General features: G+C 38.7%; 1 protein-coding gene across 2 annotated transcripts in view; it reads left to right on the top strand.

The window, feature by feature from the left end:
* The window catches only part of usp14 (ubiquitin specific peptidase 14 (tRNA-guanine transglycosylase)), a 58,393-nt gene that overhangs the window by 21,831 nt on the left and 17,585 nt on the right, over positions 1-18,977 (top strand). For both annotated transcript variants that reach the window (XM_043688242.2, XM_043688245.2), the window contains exons 6-11: positions 1,945-2,003; positions 7,778-7,908; positions 12,099-12,173; positions 13,306-13,385; positions 16,497-16,611; positions 16,894-16,959. In XM_043688242.2, the coding sequence (XP_043544177.1) occupies positions 1,945-2,003; positions 7,778-7,908; positions 12,099-12,173; positions 13,306-13,385; positions 16,497-16,611; positions 16,894-16,959 (526 nt within the window). The remainder of the gene's footprint in view (positions 1-1,944; positions 2,004-7,777; positions 7,909-12,098; positions 12,174-13,305; positions 13,386-16,496; positions 16,612-16,893; positions 16,960-18,977) is intronic.

Here is an 18,977-nt window from a genome sequence, read left to right as displayed (position 1 = left end):
CCATTTCTGCCCTGGGAACAAGTCTCTGACTATTCACTCTATTTATGCCTCTCCTCATCTGGTACACCTCTATCAAGTCACCTCTCATCCTTCGCTCCAGTGAGAAAAGCCCTAGCTCCGTCAACGTTTCTTCATAAGACATGCCATCCAGTCCAGGCAGCATCCTGGTAAATCTCCTTTGCACCCTCTCTAAAGCTTCCACATCCTTTCCATAATGAAGCAACCAGAACTGAACACAATAGTACAAGTGTGATCTAACCAGGGCACTATACAGCTGCAGTATAGCCTTGCGGCTCTTAAACTCAATCCCCCTGCTCATGAAAGCCAACACACCTTCTTAACAACCCTATCAACTTGGGTGGCAACTTTTGAGGATCCCAAGATCCTTCTGTTCCTCCACACTGCCAAGTGTCCTGTCCTATATTCTGAATTCAAATTCAACCTTCCAAAATAAATCACTTCACATTTTTCAAGGTTAGACTCCATCAGCAAACTTATGAACCCACCCTTCCACTTTGTCGTCCAAGTCACTTATAAGGATCACAAAGAGCAGGTGTCTAGAACAGCGGAATGTCACTGGTCACTGAGCTCCAGGGCTGAATATTTTCCATCTACTACCACCCTCTGTTTTCTATGGGCCAGCCAATTCTGTATCTAGACGGCTAAAGTTCCCTGTATCCCATGTATGCTTACTTTCTGAATGAGCCTGTGATAGGAAACCTTATCAAGTACCTTGCTAAAATCCATGCACGCATCATCCACTGCTCTACTTTTATCAATGTGTTTTGTCACATCCTCAAAGAATTCAATAATTGTGAGACATGACATCCCTCACAAAGCCATGCTGACTATCTCTAACCAAACTAAGGTTTTCCAAGTAATCATAAATCTTGTCTCTCCGAATCCTCTCCAATAATTTGCCCTTCACAGACTGAACTGTAATTCCCAGGATTATCCCTATGTCCTTTCTTGAACAAGGGAATAACATTTACCACCCTTCAATCATCTGGCACTACTCCAGTGGATAGTGAGGACACAAAGATCATCACCAAAGGCACGACAATCGCTTCCCTCGCTTCCTGTAGTATATCCTGTCTGACCCAGGGGACTTATCTATCATTATGTTTTTCAAAATTTTCAGCACATCTTTTTTCTTAACATCAACCTGTTCTAGCATATCAGCCTGTTTCACACTATCCTCACAAATGTCAAGGTCCCTCTCAGTAGTGAATACTGAAGCAAAGTATTCATTAAGGACCTCCCCTACCTCCACCGACTCCAGGTACAAGTTCCCTCCACTATGCCCGATTGGCTCTACCCTGACTCTGACCTTCCTTTTGTTCCTTCTGTCAGTGTAGAATGCCCTAAGATTTTCCTTAATCTCTACCTGCGAAAGCTTTTTCATGTCCCCCTTTAGCTTTCTTAAGTCCGTTCTTCAGTTCTTTCCTGGCTACCTTGTAACCCTCTAGAGCCCTGTCTGATTCTTGAATCCTCAACCATAAGCTTCCTTCTTCCAATTGAATAATGTTCCACATCCCTTGTCACCCAAGGTCCCTTCACTCTGCCATCCCCAAAATTGTTGCTTTGTTCTTCACTGCTCCCATTCGTGCAGTCACCCATGAAAGACAAAATATGTTTCATTGAGATGTAACGTAATTATTTTGTAAGTACCCAAATGCCACTGCAGTACTTTCATAAAAGGAGAAGCAAACTTCAAAAGGCTGCCATCGAATGTAATCAAGATATTAGCCATCTGCATTAATGGAATTTACATACATGCATAAAATATGATGTGTCAAACATTGGTAGTGGAGAGTCTGTGAATTTTTCAGAATGCAATGAAACAATTCTCACTGCATGCTAACAATTATCTCCAACTACCATCCTGGCTCATCTTTAATCAATTTACTGAAAATATTCCTTTATTTTCTCATTTTTTTCTAGATATAAAGGTGCCTTGAGAACTTCAGTAGCTATGACTCCACCACAATATATCACAGCAGGTGAGTAGTTCTGTCTTAATACTTTGTCCAAGAAAAAAAATCAGTTTAATTCCTGCAACTTATTTTGACCTGTTTCTCCCCTTCCATGTGAAAGCAAGAGAAAGTTACATCTCTCTATCTACCCACCAAATGACCACTTTGCATGGTGTAACATCTCATTTGGTTTTGGTAGGTGGAGGTGGCACTAAGAATCCTCTTTGGTCTTGGGAGAGAAAGAGCAAACTTTTGGCTGTTTTCCAATAACTCTTGCTAGAAAATATATATACTGGGGATATCATTGTTGGGTTTGGCAGTAATATCTTCTTCTGTTGAATCATCTGGTAGTATTTATAATTTTAAATTAAGTTGAATAGCAACTTAGTGGCTATAGGGACCCGTTCTCTGGAAACCTTATAAAGGTCAAATCCTGTGCTTTTATTGAATTACTGGGAGTCTGTGGAACATACAGTACAAGTAGAATAATAATCATACAGCACAGAAATAAACCCTTCAGTCCAACCAGTCCATGCTGAATATAATCCCAAACTAAACTAGTCCCACCTGCCTGTTCCTGGCCCATATCCCTCCAAACCTTTGCAATTCATGTAGTTCTCCAAATAAGTTTAGTATATTCCCTCAGATTCTACTAGGAAGGCAAAGGTGACTGTCAAGAAAATTATCCTCTATTATTGACAGTGATCTGATTCTCACGAGAGGTTCTGAATATTTTTCATTTCAATGGGAGAGATATTTCCTTTAGTCTTCTAATCCAGGAGGTAAGATAACAAAGACATTGTGGGGCACTGGAATAAATTGATTTTTATAGTGGGGAGGGTGATGGAATAGCCAGTAGAAAGAACTGAGACTGTACATGAGGAATATCGTGGGTGATTTCTTATTGATGTCACTGGATTTTGGGCTCATAGAATTGAATAGGAAGAAGGGGAGTTAGTTAAAAAGAGATGACTTGGAAATTAAATAAATCTGATAATATTTTCAAAAATTTGAATAAAAAGAATCAGGTTAAATTTTTTTACTCCATTTCCTTCATAGAATTTCAGCACATATGTCTTGAATTTTGACTCAAAAATTGAATCAGAAGCAATATATCCATGTATTATTTCTTGAAAGACCAAGTGCTAATGAAGACATCAAGGCCACCTCAAATACCAGGAATGAGGAATTGATAATAGCCTATCAGCTGGTAGTTCCATCTGAGTATTGTTTTTTAAAAAAAAATTCAGAGTGCTTACAAAAGCCCAATGGCAGGTCGCTTGGAAATTAGGAAAACAGAAGCTAAAATATTAAAATGTTTCTTTTGGCCAAGATTATATTAATGTGTGGCGAAATGTTTCCAGACTGGCCATACATTAGATTAGATTCCCTACAGTGTGGAAACAGGCCCTTCAGCCCAACAAGTCCACACTGACCTTCCGAAGAGTAACCCACCCAGACCATTTCCCTCTGGCTAATGCACTTAACACTATTGGCAATTTAGCATGGCCCATCTACCTAACCTGCACATCTTTGAACTGTGGGAGGAAACCGGAGCACCCGGGGGAAACCCAGAGAGGCACTGGGAGAATGTGCAAACTCTGCACAGACAGTTGCCCGAGGCTGGAATCGAATTCTGTGCTGTACATAGAGATGTACAGCACAGAAACAGATCCTTTGGTCCAACTTGTCCATGCTAACAGATATCCCAACCCAATCTAGTCCCATTTGGCAGCACTTGCCCCATATCCCTCTAAACCCTTCCTATTTGTATACCCATCCAGATGCCTTTTAAATGTTGTAATTGTACCAGCTTCCACCACTTCCCCTGGCAGCTCATTCCATACGTGCGCCACCCTCTATGTAAATGTGTTGCCCATTAGGTCCCTTTTACATCTTTCCCCTTTCACCCTAAACCTATACCCTCTAGTTCTGGACTCACCCACCCCAGGGAAAAGACTGTCTATTTATCCTATCCATGTCCCTCCTGATTTTATAAGCCTCTATGAGGTCACGGGCATAAGCCCTTCTTCAGGAAAACGTCGATTCTCCTGTTCCCTGGATGCTGTCTGACCTGCTGCGCTTTTCCAGCAACACATTTTCAGCTCTGATCTCCAGCATCTGCAGACCTCACTTTCTCCTCAATGAGGTCACCCCAGAGAAAACAGGGAAAATGCTCAAGGGAAAACAGCCCCAGCCTGTTCAGCCTCTCCCTATAGCTCAAATCCTCCTGGCAACATCCTTGTAAATCTTTTCTGAACCCTTTCAAGTTTCACAACATTCTTCCGATAGGAAGGAGATCAGAGTTGCATGCAATATTCCAAAAGTGGCCTAACCAATATCCCGTACAGCCGCAACATGACCTCCCAACTCCTATACTCAATACTCTGACTGACAAAGGAAAGCAAACCAAATGCCTTCTTGACTATCCTATCTACCTGCGACTCTACTTTCAAGGAGCTATGAACCTGCACTCCAAGGTCTCTTTATTCAACAACATTCCCTAGGACCTTACCATTAAGTGTATAAGTCATGCTCTGATTTGCTTCTCCAAAATGCAGCGCCTCACATTTATTGAAATTAAACTCCATCTGCCACTCTCAGTCCATTCGCCCATCTGATCCAAGATCTCGTTGTAATCTGAGATAACCTTTTTGCTGTCCACTACACCTCCAATTTTGATGTCATCTGCAAACTTAGGAACCATACCTTCTCTGTTCATATCCAAATCATTTATATAAATGACGAAAAATAGTGGACCCAGCACCGATCCTTGTAGCACTCCACTAGTCACAGGCCTCCAGTCTGAAAAACAACCCTCCACCACCATCCCCTGTCTTATAACTTTGAGCCAGTTCTGTATCCAAATGGCTAGTTCTCCCTGTATTCCATGAGGTCTAACCTTGCTAATCAGTCTCCCATGGAGAACCTTGTCAAACGCTTTACTGAAGTCCATATAGATCATGTCCGTTGTTGTGCCCTCATCAATCCTCTTATTAATTCTTCAAAAAGCTCAATCAAGTTCGTGAGACATATTTCCTATACGCAAAGCCATGTTGACTATCCCTAATCAGTCCTTGCCTTTCCAAATACGTATAAATCCTGTCCCTCAGGATTCCCTCCAACAACTTGCCCACCACCGATGTCAGGCACACTGGTCTCTAGTTCCCTGGCTTGTCCTTACAACTTTTCTTAAATAATGGTACCACCAGTCTTCTGGCACCTCACCTGTGACTATTGATGAGACACTTCGTTGTTGGCTATGAGGTGTTATTATTGTTATCAGTTTCGGGAGAACCATTAAAAGCTAGGCTCACTGGACCATATCAAATCAAAGAAATTCTGAGCTGACAGAAAGGAAAAAATACATATGTACAGCATATTTAAAGTGGTGAATGAAATAGGGAATTAAATATTTTTAAAGATCAGAATGATTTGAGAATGAATCAGAAATTGAAAATTTACAAGTTGACCTCCGAGTAATCAGATTGGATAATATAGAGATGCTTAAAGATTTTCTGGAGGATAAGTCATTCTGATAGCATAATAATCAATGAAAAGTGTATTACAGGCTCATTAGTTGATTTGTGTGAATAGGCTGGGACAAAATGTCTTTACCAAAGATGATCCTAAAGGAGGTGATGCATTATTCATAAATCAATAGCTTTACTGATTCAACCTAGAGATATTAGCTCAAGTGAGGAAAAAGATCAAATTTATAAGAGACAATCATTGATTATTGAATGAGTCATAGTTGTTGGAGCTCACCTTTTGTGATGGTGCTGAAACCAGATGGGTTACAAAGACTAAGCATAAATTCAATGCAGTAGTAAAGGTGGATTTGAATCCAATTCCCTTATTGGAAATTTGCATTGAGGATTAGATTGCATGTTATTTTTAGGAAAAATTATCTTCTTTTTAAAAGGGATATTGACAAGCTCAATTGTCTAATAGAGCTGAAGAAATATCAGATTTTGTAATGTTAGGAAGGATTTTATTAATGTAATGATATGCATTGGAATGAAAAATGCATAAGTAACTTTTCACAGGTTAACCAAGGAAGTAATTGAAAGTTACGCAAGTAGTTGTGTTGTTTGCGTCCATTTGGTTCTGTTCAGCCAAACCTGTGAAGAACACTTAGACCACTTGAAAGAACGGTTAGATAGATTGCAAGCAGTTGTTTTGGTCATAAATTTGGCTAAAAGTGCATCTGCCAAATTTGGATCAGGCTGTGAGACAAGGTCACGTTGTAGCCAGAGAAGCAATTTTCACTTTTTCTGAGACAAAATGTGAAATACATTTAGTTCAAAAAGAATTGGGTTTCAGTTTAATTCTAGCAGAAGAATGTTTTAAGTTCAGAGAATAGTTTCATCCTAGCAGAAGGGCAAATTTATTTGAGGTTTCCAAGCTGTGTTAATTTGCACAAAAATGTTCAAATTGTCATTAACTGAAATGAGACTTAGGCCATCAGATATTAAAGATCAGGTTATGGGAACTGGACATAAGTCTTAAAACTGTTTTATTAGTCCAAGAAGAAAACTGAAAGCAGTTAAGAAAGAAATGCGAGTTAAGATATGTGAGATGTTTTTCTGGGATTGAATGTTTGCGAAGGATATTGCTGGAAAAAAGGTTGAATCTATGTTTTTGTTGTTTGTGCGTTAACACCTTACTTGTATACATATAACTTTTTTTTTGTTTGGGAATAAACATGTTCTGTGTTAAAAGAATATTGGCAACCTCGTGAAAATATTCGATGACTAACTACCATGGTAACCAAGTGCAAAAATAAAACTTGTCATCTATCACAAAAACAGGAAATGCTGGAGAATTGTAGCAGGTTTGTCAGCACCTGTTGAAAGAGAAAAATGTTAATGTTTCAAGTTTGATATGATTCCTCTTCAGAACTGACTTCTGAGCTGACATTTTCCAGCATACAGTATTTTGCTTTTATGATGACCGGTTTATCAAGACCGGTTTCATTTTGGGATCTGACTTGTTTCATATTATCGTCACCTTGGCTTAACACCTATGTCATGGTTCAGTTATGTTTTTCATCAAGATTTACAAAAAGAGCTGTGTCTGTCTGTAAACATAATGGCTGTTAACTTTAAGTACAGTGTTGAACTGTAAATTATTGGCTGTCCGTCACAAAACTGTTTCAACCCTTCTGGGTATTGCTTAGCATTATTGCATCTACCTGGTTATCTTATTTCAGCTGATAAGATTTCTTTCCCTTTAATTTAAGGTTGCTTTTAAACTGGACCTGTTCCCCACCACTCTGATTTTAAAACTATTTAGCAATTGCAATTTACATTTTCTTATTTTTGGAAGTACAATACAACTTTGTACTGCCATTTAAGAATTCTCAGCTTTACCACACTGAAGGGTAATCTTGATTATGTCCCAGCTTTGTTGTTGCAAAGAATCGGCTTCACCAGCATCAACTTTAACACCTGTTGTTTAAAATCTCCCAATTCTTGTTTCCTACTCAATTCTAATTTTCAAAACAGCTCCTCGCCTGAAAGTCCCTATCCTTGTTCAGAATCAATCCCTTCTTTCATTTTCCCAACAAAGTTTTATTTCATTGAACTGATCCAGGTGCATTCCTTAAATATTTTTCAGCACATAACCCTTGGTTATGTTGTTTTTACATTTTATTCGCATCTGTTTCTAAACTCCAGTCTTACATACCTTTTCCCTTTTGCTTCAACCATATCCTTCAATTTATCAAGGACAATATGATGGGAGATCCATAATGGTAATAAAAAGAATAAGTTGTATTATTTGTGCATTTATTGCAGCTTTTCGAGACTTGTTTGATTCAATGGATAAAACATCCTCTAGCATTCCACCTATAATTCTCCTTCAGTTTCTTCACATGGCTTTCCCACAATTTGCAGAAAAGGGGGATCAAGGACAATATCTTCAACAGGTTAGTTACTTAAAAGCATTTCTAGATGTTTTCCTTAATAAAAGTAGGATATAATTTTGACAAAACCTTGACAAAATAACTAAATTCTGATGGGATGTTTTTTTTTATTCACCTGGTTTGGAATGATAGCTGCCTTCGTTTCTCCCCCCTAATTGAGATGTATCATGATCCCTCTGGTCAATGCTATTTAAAAATAGCATGGCAATCTAAATAAGTAGATCTTTACTCAGTTATCATGTTTTGTGGTGGAAGTAAGGGTCAAAAAGGCAGCACCCAAGGGGCAGGAGAGTCCCAGGAATGTGGAGGAGGAAGGAGACTGAGAGATAAATGTTGGGGGGGGTGAGGGCTGGGTTGAAGATAGGTGGGACAGTGATAGGTACATGCAGGTAAGAAGTAATTGTGATAGGTCAGTGGGGAGGGTGGAGTTGATAGGTGGGAAGGAAGATGGGGAGGTCAAGGGGGTGGTGCGAATTGGAGAGTTGGATCTAGGGTGAGGTGCGAGGAGGGGAGAATTGGAAAATGGTGAAGTCATTGTTGCTGCTGTGCAGTTATAGGGTCCTGAGGCGGAATTGAGGCATTTTTCCTCCGCTTGATTTGGCAGTCGAAGAAGCCCAGGATTTGCATGACTTTGGGGGAGTTGAAGTGGCTGGCTACAGGGACCTAGCAACAATGATAGGTCATTTATTTTCTTGACCAGGTTTCATCGTTCAGATGTAAGTTTGCTCGCTGAGCTGGAAGGTTTGTTTTCAGATGTTTTGTTACTACACTAGGTAACATCATCAGTGAGCCTCTGGATGAAGCACTGGTGGCAAGGCCCACTTTCTATTTGTATTTTGGTTTCCTTGTGTGGGTGACATCATTTCCTGTTGTTTTTCTCAGGGGTGATAAATGGGATCCAAGTCAATGTGTTTGTTGATAGAGTTCTGGTTGGAATGTCGTGTTTCTAGGAATTCTCGTGCATGTCTCTGTTTGGCTTCTCCTAGGATTAGGAATTATCATGGCTAGTCTATACATTAATGTCTTGTTTCTGTATTCCTTAATATCTCTACATAACAATCTATCAATTTCAGGCTTCAAATTTATAATTGATCCAGGCTCACCAAGTATTTGGGGATAAATCCATATTTACAGTACATTGCGTATATTAAAAAAGATTGCTTTCTGACATTACTTTTAAATTCCTGAGCTTCAATTTTATCATCATGCCATCTCCTTAATAGTGGAAATAGTTTCTGCCTGCCTATCCTATTGATTCCTTTTAATTATGCAACAAACTTCAGTTGCATTGCCCCTTAATCATCTATCTTCAAATGAATGCAAGGCCAGTCTTTGCAATATGTACTCTCAATTTAACCTTTTTAGCTCCAGCATCATTCTAATGAATGCACTTCGCTCCCTCAAGGCCAGAACTTAACAGAGTAATCTAAATGGGGTTTAACCAGGCTTTGATCAGAGGTCAACATTTCATTACCCTTTAAATTATTATTTTGAATCCAACTTCTAGTGATTTCTGCATTTTTATCTGTAATTTTCTTTGCTTGTTCAGAGCTACTAGTTAACACTCCATTTTAGCAAATAACTACTTAATCTTTCTCAGGCCAATAGTGCTTGACCTCATATTGCCCTGCAAAGAGCACCATTTGTCACAATTTTGCTCACACATTTCATGCTTCACTATGCCTTTTAAACTTTCTGCTCCCATTTACACTATTAATTGTGCCAATTAACTTGATGCCAGCAACAATGTTGGATAAACGACTGTCTGCTGCTTTTTCCAAGTCACTTATGGATGTAGTGAAATTAAATTAGAACCCTGTAGCCACCACTAATCACATCCTGCCAATTTGAACATGGCCATTGTTATTACTGTCTGTTCCCTAATCCAACTTCAATCCCAACCACGTCAATAAGATGCCTTCAGTTTCACACTTTGTGATTTTTGTCAATCTTATGTGCAACTTTATTGAATGCCTTCTGGAAGTCCATACAAATAGAAATGCCCTTATCTGCAATATTTGTTACCACCTCAAGCATTTCAGCTAGGTTTGTTTGACATGATTGTTCCTTTGCACACCCGAATTGGATTTCTGTGATTAATTCATACTTGTTCCAGTGCTGAGTCACCTTATACTTCACAAATTCTAGTAACATCCCTACAATTGATGCTCAATTAGCAGGCCAATAATTTCCTTTTTTATACATGCTAGCCATCTTGAATAGTAGCAAAGCACAGAGTTATTAACAGAATCTGCGTGCCAACTGACAGAAGCAGCATACAATAGATGAGCTTAGTGATCGTACAACCAACAGATCAGATCTGAGTGCTACAGTCCTATCAAATTCAATCGTGACTAGTTGTGGACAATTAAAACTGTAATGGAAGGTGGAGGCTCCACCAATATGGGTGGAGTGGTTGATCCATCCTGGTCTCTTCAGGTCAGTATCATAACAGATGCCAATATTCAACCAATTTGATTCAATCCACATGATATCCAGAAGCACTTACAGACACTGGATATTGCAAAGTCTGAGCCCTGACAACATTCCAGAAATAACACTAAAGACTTGTACTCTAGAACTAGCTATGCCACTGTCTATTCAGTGCAGCTACAACATTGGCATTTATCTGACAATGTGGAAGATTGTCCAAGTCTGTCCTATACACAGAAAACAGGACAGATTAAATGGGTTATTTACTGTCCTATCAGCCTGTTCTCAATCATCAGAAAAATAATGGAAAGGATTATCACAGTGCTATTCAAGTGGTATTTGCAATAGATTAGTCTGATCTCTGCTCAGCTTGAGTTTTGTCTAGGTTTCTGGTTCCTGACCTCATTATAGCCTTGGTCCAAACATGTATAAAAATGCTGAACTCCGCAGATGAGGAGAAAGTGACTGTTCTTGATGTCATCGCAGCATTTGACTGAGTATTGCAACATTTTTTTCATGGAAATTTGCGGAAGCTCTTTGCTGATAAGCATCTGACAGACAAAAAAAATGTTTGTGGTTAATGCTAAGTGTCATCACTGGTACAGTCCTTCAAGATAATGTCCTCAATCCATCTTTAGCTGCTTCATCAGTGCACTTCCCTCCATTTATACGGTCAAATGTTTGCTGATTGCATATTGTTCAGCACAATTTCCAATTCCTCAGCTGCTGTCGCAGTTTGAGTTCATATTAAGCAAGATCTGGGCAATGTCTGGGCTTGGACTGGTAAATAGTGAGTAAACTTTGTGCCACACAAGTGCCAGGTAATGACCATCTCCAACAAGAGAGAATCTTAACCAGACCCCCATGGTATTACCATTGCTGAATCCCCCACAATCAATACCTTGGGGTTACCATAGACCAGAAACCGAACTGGACCATCAGTATAACTGCTGTAACTGCAAATGCAGTTCAGAAGCTACAAATTCAGTGGTGAGAGCTTTTCACTGGTCCACCATCTGAAGCACAAGTGAGGAGTGTGATGGAATTCTGTCCACTTGCCAGGATGTATGCAGCTCCACTGTTGTTTAAGCTTGACAAGTGGTCTGTTTTATTGGTACCCCATCCACCACTGATTTTTTTTTCATTTACAAGATACACTATAGTGATGCACACAGCTCCTGTCACAGTACCTTGAAACCCGTGACCTCTGGAAGGACCTACGCCCAAGGACTGCAGTGGTTAAAAAAGGCAATTTCTCACCACCAATTAGATGGGCAATACCTGCTGAACTCTGCCTGTATCCCATGAACAAATAAAGACACTCCATGCATTTAGTAACAGCAATGATGATACTCTAGTTTTCAATACTGCAAATTATGAATCCTTTAGTTTCATACAACTTTCTGGTTCTTGGGGCTCAAAGGATCAAAGGGAATGCAGAGGAAGTGGGAATAGGGGAATGAGATGGATGGTTAGCCATGACCATACTAAGTGGTGAGCACCCATGAAGGATTGAATGGCCAACTCCTGGTTCTATTTTCTATGTTTCAATAAGATTCTATAGTTCTACAAAAAAATGAATTATTTTTTTTTTCTTTAATAACATTAGTCTGGTTGATCTATCAGTTTTTTTTTTCCCAGAGGAATTAAAGGGACAAAATAAATTAAGTTGGTAAAAATGCAATCTAAAGTTTAAGTGTCTGTCAGAAGTTTGTGATGACTTTGAAATATGTAATAGTCTATTTGTTCCCCCTTTTCAGGATGCTAATGAGTGTTGGATACAGATAATGAGAGTGCTACAGCAGAAACTTGACCCTATAGAATCATCAATGGAGGTAAAGATGCAGCTAACGTAAATGCTTTTATTCTGTTTGGATAATTTTTCTCTTGTCTGTGCATGGTGGCTAACAAAGTTAACTTGTTTCATAACTAGTTCCTAAGAAGTTTGCATTAAACATAAGTACAATTTTATTTCATTAATGCACTTCTAGTTTTTTTTGTCCCATCTTTTCTTAAGCCATTGGGACTCCTCCTGAGGGATTGTTTCAATAGATGCACTCTGAATCTTCACATTAGTGACCATAAACAGTGCAGTGAATTTGATTCTAAGTGACTAAGTGATCATGAAGAATATCACAGAGAATGCAATCTTTTAGCTTATGTTAACTCCTATTTCCAAACATAGATAATGTTCAGAAGTAACGAGTCCAGTTTATTTCTACACGTTCCCCTTTAATATAGGTGCAGTGGGCCAATTGTAGTTTCATTATCACCATAAATAACATTGTACCAGCTACTTGCTGTTTAAACACCCTGTGCCATTCACAGTCTGTGACAGTTATACTTGATTGCTCAATTTTAATTGGAACTTGAATTCTTTCAACTGATTTGGCATTGTTCATAGAATTTAATTTTATGTATAAATAAATAGGAAGAGTAAAGACACAACATATTCCTTAGAAAATAAGAATCTAAATTGGATGGCTTTCTATTCTCCATACAGTAAAAGAGGTTATGCTATACATTCTGTGTAATGCTTTGTGTAAAATAATTTCCAATTGCTGTAGTGGATTTTTGGAAGTAGCAAACTGTGTGATATCCTTTCCTGCCAGCAAAATGTAGAACCTTTCAAATGATTTGACAGTATTTATATAAAGGAACACAGGAATTAGGAACAGAACTATGCCATTGACCTCTTTGAGCCTGTTTTGCCATTTGATAGGATGTGTTTATGGACACGTTTCCACTTTCATGTCTGCTCCCTTTTCAATCAAAAATCAATCTAACTCCGTCTTGAATAAATTCAATGACCCAAATTCCATTGCTTTCTGCAAAAGTGAATTTCACATATTGATGACAGCTTGAGTGAGAGCTCTTCTTTTCACTCATCCTCCCCTTAGTTTATTTCTCCCCCAGTCTGTTTGTAGTTTTGTTAGTTAAGCTATGTTTGATTTTTCTCTCTCCTAGAGTAATTCGGAGGGTGCAACAGCTTCAACAACCAAGAAAAATTTCATTGATCAATTCTTTGGCGTAGAATATGAAACATCGTATCCTTTACTTTGCAAATACAAAAGCAAATGGAAAGCTTTGTTTGTTGCAATTCATTCGAGGAATCAAGCAGTTAATGTTTAAGTGTGATATTGCATTGTACTAAATTTTCTGTCTGTTAATTTCCACCATCACCTCAACACAATATTCCCTTTAGTTTCCTTTCAATTTGAGCATAGATTGTTCAAAGCAACATATGAAAACTGTCAATATTTGGTTTCCACATCTGACTTCTCTTCCAATCTATGAAGTGATTGATCTCATGTTAAAATGTGTAAAGATTAATTTACTTTGTACCCAGCATTCCACTACATCCCACCTGCTACAGGCAATATCTGCTTTATTGAATCCAGTGATCACAGATGTCTGAATGAATTTTGATATGCAATCATTTACCTTCAGATCCAGCTGGATAACATCACATGCTATGGATCCTGCTCTCCTCTGAAAGCCGCACACTACTCAAGATATCATCCTTGAAACCAATGATTATGTTCATTTCTAGTTTTCTTCACTATTGATGATTTCATCCTCATCTCTAACATATGGAAGTAGTTCATGGGCTATTTTCTTATCGATAAGGATTAAACAATCCATTCAGTTGCCCTTGCTGCTTCCTTTCTCTAACCTTCATCTTTATCCATCAACTAAACCTTCCCCATAATGACTCTTCTTTCATGCTGTTCAGTGTTTATCTTGTCCATGAGGCTCACCTCTTGTTGCAATATTAGCGAGCATTGATGACTACTTACTTAGATTTAATATCTGCCTCAAACTGCAAATAATATTGAGATTTGAGAATCACTTGCAGACCGGAAGAAACTGAAGCACTATTCTTCTAGGGGTCCCATAATAACTGACATTGTATATGATTCAGGAGAAAAATTGAGCATGCTGGAGATCTAAAATGTTTAATGGTATCACTTCTGAAACAATTACTCTGTTTCACTTGCTGCAAAGTTCTGCTGAGTATTTGCAATATTTTCTGTTTTTATTTGTTGATTCCTATCCTCCAGTATTGCTTGTCTCATTTTCAAAACTATAATCTCATCCAGAAAAATCCTCAAACTGAATTCTCAACCTTTTATTCTCATTAAAAATGATTGCCCCCATCTCCAACCTCCATTTTCTGCCAACTCCACGTCTGGATTTTCTAATCAGTTCTGTAATCATGGCATGACTATTTGAAGTGGTTCAAACTGAAGTCACCAATTGAAACTTCTGTATCTGTGAACTTTATATTTTTATCCTATGTATTTCTGTGGAATTTGACATGGTTGGCAAACTATCTGGAGTTATTGAAATAACTGACAATGCTGCTCTCAATCATTTTAGGTTTTTTTTGCTTTACCTATATCCCTTAGCAATATCATGTGACATCAGATTCCACTTGCACAATGAGAAAGGCCCAGCCTTCCCACTCCTCCACCTGTCCAGGCCCCTCCACTGACCTGTTACAGCTCTAATGTGGAATCTTAAATAAGCTGCATATTCCTCTGGGGTGTGAGCTTAAATCTGAAATCTACTTGGGTACAAAGCATGTTTTAAATATGTCAGTGGCCATCAACACGTGCTAATATTGACATTAAAATTAATAGAACATTAAATAGCAAAATACTAATGCTGTAAATCTGTGAATTTCTCTTTAATCAGTGGCTTACATACTTCTGATAACTTCATGACATTGAATTAAGAGAGAGTAAGCGAATGTAGTCACAGTAGTCACAGTTCAGTGTGATTAATCAACCTGTTGTGGGGCAGGTGGAAATTGAACCTGAGCCTTCCAGTTCTGAGATAGGGACACTACCACTGTGCTACAAGACCCCTCATGATTTGTCACAGATTGGGTGACCAATTTTTGGAGCACTTGCATTCAGTCTGCAAATGTGACTGAATTTCCAGTTGGTTGTCATTGTAATTTTCTACCTTTCTACCATTCTGACTTTTATCCTCCACTTCTTTCAGTGTTCCAACTTTTGACTGGACGTTTTTGAAGACTTCTGGACTTTCAACATTTATTTGGCATTCTTGGGATGTGGATGTCACTGGTTAGACTAGCATCTATTGTCCATTCCAAATTTCTGTGGCGAAGGTGGATGAGAGCTGCAGTCCTTTGGGTGTAGGGAGAGTGTAGGAAGAGTGTTCCAGGATTTTGAACCCGCGATAAGAACTACAATATAGTTCCAAATCAGAATGGTGTTTGACTTGAGGGGAAATTTGTTCACAAATATCTGCTGTCTTTGTCCTCCTTAGTGATAAATTTGTAGGTTTGGATTGTGCTGTCAGAGGAACCTTGAGTTACTGCAGTATGTCTTGTAGATGGTATTGGTCCCACTATGAGCTGGTGGTGAAGGGAACAATGTTTAAATTTGTGGATGTGATGCCAACCAGGTGGGCTGCTTTGTCCTGGATGCTGATTTGTGTTGAGTTGCATTCTATTTGCTTGAATGTATATTCCAATACTTCCCTGACTTTGTGCCTTGTAGTTGACAGACAGGCACTGGGGAGACAGGACACTTTTTTTTTGCAACATTATTTTTAGCCTTGGACCTGCGTTTCTAGTCACTGGTAACTACCAGGATGTTGATAGTGAGGGATTAAGTGGTAGTAACATCCAGTCTCATTTTGTTTTGTTTTTCTTTGGAAGAAGTTTTAGTTTCTACTGACTTGGCTTTTCTCTCTCCTTTTTGCTGTTGGATGGTTGTTGTTCATCATTTTGCTATTCACATTTCCTGTAGACATTTCTGACGTTTTATCACTCCCATTAGCCTTCCACCACCAACCCTTTTGTAATTTTAATTGCTCCTGTATTGCACCCTATTACATACCATTTTTTGTTCTCTTACACACACCAGTCTTTGTACTTGCTTAACAACAATTACACCTCTTCTCTTTCCCCCCCCCACCGCCACCCACTCCAGTTTTGATAGTCATCATCTGAACTGCTAATTCTGTTTCTGTCTCCATAAATGCTACTTGACTTGTTTCTGCCATTTTCAGATTTTGTGTGATCCAAATTTTAATCTTGTTTAATTATGGTATTGGAGAAATCCATTTATTACTTTCAGTTCTGGCTTCATATGAATTCATCCTTAATAATTTCCTTAAAGCATGAAGTGCACTGAAACAGATGATGAGGAAGTAACAAAGGGCAAGGAAACACAGCTTCAACTTAGTTGTTTTATTAATCAGGAAGTTAAATATCTTTTTACAGGCCTGAAATTGGTGAGTACCCAAATTTGTCAAGTGAATTGATATTTAAGGGCTATAAAAGAAGGTTTGTGAAGGTGAAGATTTATGTATGAAATTACAATATTTCTTTGGTTTGAAAGTTGCCTGATAATCAGATTTACTGTTACCTTAAATGAGAGTGTATTTCATTTTATTATGTTCAACATTGTTGACATAATGGAGAAAATTGAAAGCTAAAAGCTTGCTCAAAATTAACAGAAACTGCATTCACTGTTTGAGGTCAGCTATGTAACTTTAATTTTTTAAATTTCTTAGCGTCTTCATGAAGAGATTACTAAACATTCTCCTACGTTGCAAAGAAATGCTTTGTACATAAAATCTGTAAGTACCGTTCGAGTATTAATGACTGCATTTTGGGAATATAGTTAAAGTGCATTTGTAAGTTGCTAGTAATTTAAGGTTTGAAGAAAAAAAGGATTGATAGTTTAAAAACTCTAGGGGGGGATGACAGGAAAATGCAAACCTGTTAGCCTTGCAGCGGTAGTTATCTATTGTAAAGGATGGGTTAACAGATAAGCTAGTTAATAATGATTTGATTCGGTATTGTCAGCGTGGATTCACAAATGAGAAATTTGATAAGCTTGTTTCGAAGATGTTCCAAACAAAATTAAGACCCGCAGGAAGTAGTATACTTTAGATTTTCGGAAAGCTTTTGATAAATGCCCTCACAGGAGACGTGGGTTAGGAGGTATTGTACTGGCATTGGTTAATGATTGGCTAACAGACAAGAAGCCTAGAGTGAAGTAAATAGGTTATTCTCACATTGGCAGACTGTGCCTAGTAGGATACTGCAAGGATCATACTTGAGGCTCAGCTGTTTATGTTACTTATTGATGAGTCGGAGGTGGAGATCCAATATAATGTTTCTAAATTTGTGGATGATATAAAGCTAAATGGGAATGTATGTTGTGAGAAAGTTGTAAAGTGGCTTCAGGAAAGTTTGGAGAGACTGTGAATGAACAAGAACTTGCCAGATGAAGGAAAATGTGGATTTATCCATTTGGTAGGTGAAATAGATTTGTAGAGTACTTCTTAAATGGTAAGATGTTGGATATATGAAATAGGAAGGCTAATGGCATGTTGGCCTTTAAGTTTGCAGATGATAGATGGAGGAACAGGTAGTGTTGAGGTGAGGGAGGCTGCAGAAGGACTTGGGACAAGCTAGAAGAATAGATGAAGAGCTGCACTGCTGAGGGTGCATAAGGCTCAGGTCAGACTGCATTTTGAATATTGTAAGCTGTTTAAGGAATGATGTGCTGGTCTTGGAGAGGGTCCAGAAGAGGTTCACAGAATGATCCTAGGAGTGAAGGGCTTGTGATATGAGGAGCAGTTGAGGAAGCTGGGTCTGTGGTCAATGAAGTTTAGAAGGATGTGGCAGGAGGAATCTCATTTAAACTTAGAGTACAGATATAGTTGACCTGGAGATGATGCTTCCACTAGTAGGAGAGACTGGGATGCGAGGGTACAGCCTCAGAGTGAAAAAGCAAACCTTTAGAACTGAGATGAAGAGGAATTTCTTTAGACAGAGGGAGGTGAATCTGTGGAACTCATTGCTGCAGAATACTGTGAAAGCCAAGACATGGAGTTTATTTAAGATAGAGATAGACATGTTCTTGATTAGAAAGGAAATCAAATGTTACGGGGAGAAGGCAGGAGAATGGGGTTGAGAAACCTATCACCCACAATCAAAATAGCAGAACAGACTTACTGGGCTAAATGGTCTGATTCTGCTCCTGTAAATTATTGTCCTTATTGCAAGAAGATAAGAGTAAAGGAGTAGTGAAGTCTTGCTTTTGTATACGAGCTTGATTAGATCACATCTGGGCGTGTTGGTATCCATATCTTGGGAAAGATGCTGTTGTTGTAGAGGGAAAGCAATGAATATTCAACAGACTTGTGCCTGGGCTAGAAGAAAGTTTGGGCGAATAGGCTAGTATTCTCTAGAATTTCAAAGAAAGAGAGGTGACCTCATTCAAAGATATGAAATACTTAAAGGGGTAGATGGGGTAAATGGAGGTAAGATGTTTCCTGTGGCTGGGGAGTTTAGAAAATAAGTGGGGGGGTGCCACCTCGGTCTGGGATGTAAAGAAATTATTTTAATCTTATGAATGTTTGGAATTCCAATCACAGAAGGCTGTAGAGTTTGTCTTCTAGTATGTAGAATTGGAAATTGGTACAGGGTTATGGAGATGTGGTGATGGCATTGTAATGTTTGATCAGCCATGACCTTGAAAAAGTGGAGATGTGAAGGTGTCGGTGTTAGACTGGGGTGGACAAGGTTAGAAATCGCATGACCACAGCTTATAGTCCCTAACAGGTTTATTTGAAATCACAAGCTT

This window comes from Chiloscyllium plagiosum, unplaced genomic scaffold, assembly GCF_037043375.1.
Source record: "Chiloscyllium plagiosum isolate Xiang-an unplaced genomic scaffold, Cpla_swu_hap1 HiC_scaffold_4, whole genome shotgun sequence".
In the NCBI taxonomy this organism is placed as follows: domain Eukaryota; kingdom Metazoa; phylum Chordata; class Chondrichthyes; order Orectolobiformes; family Hemiscylliidae; genus Chiloscyllium; species Chiloscyllium plagiosum.
This window is presented reverse-complemented; position numbering and strand designations above follow the sequence as displayed.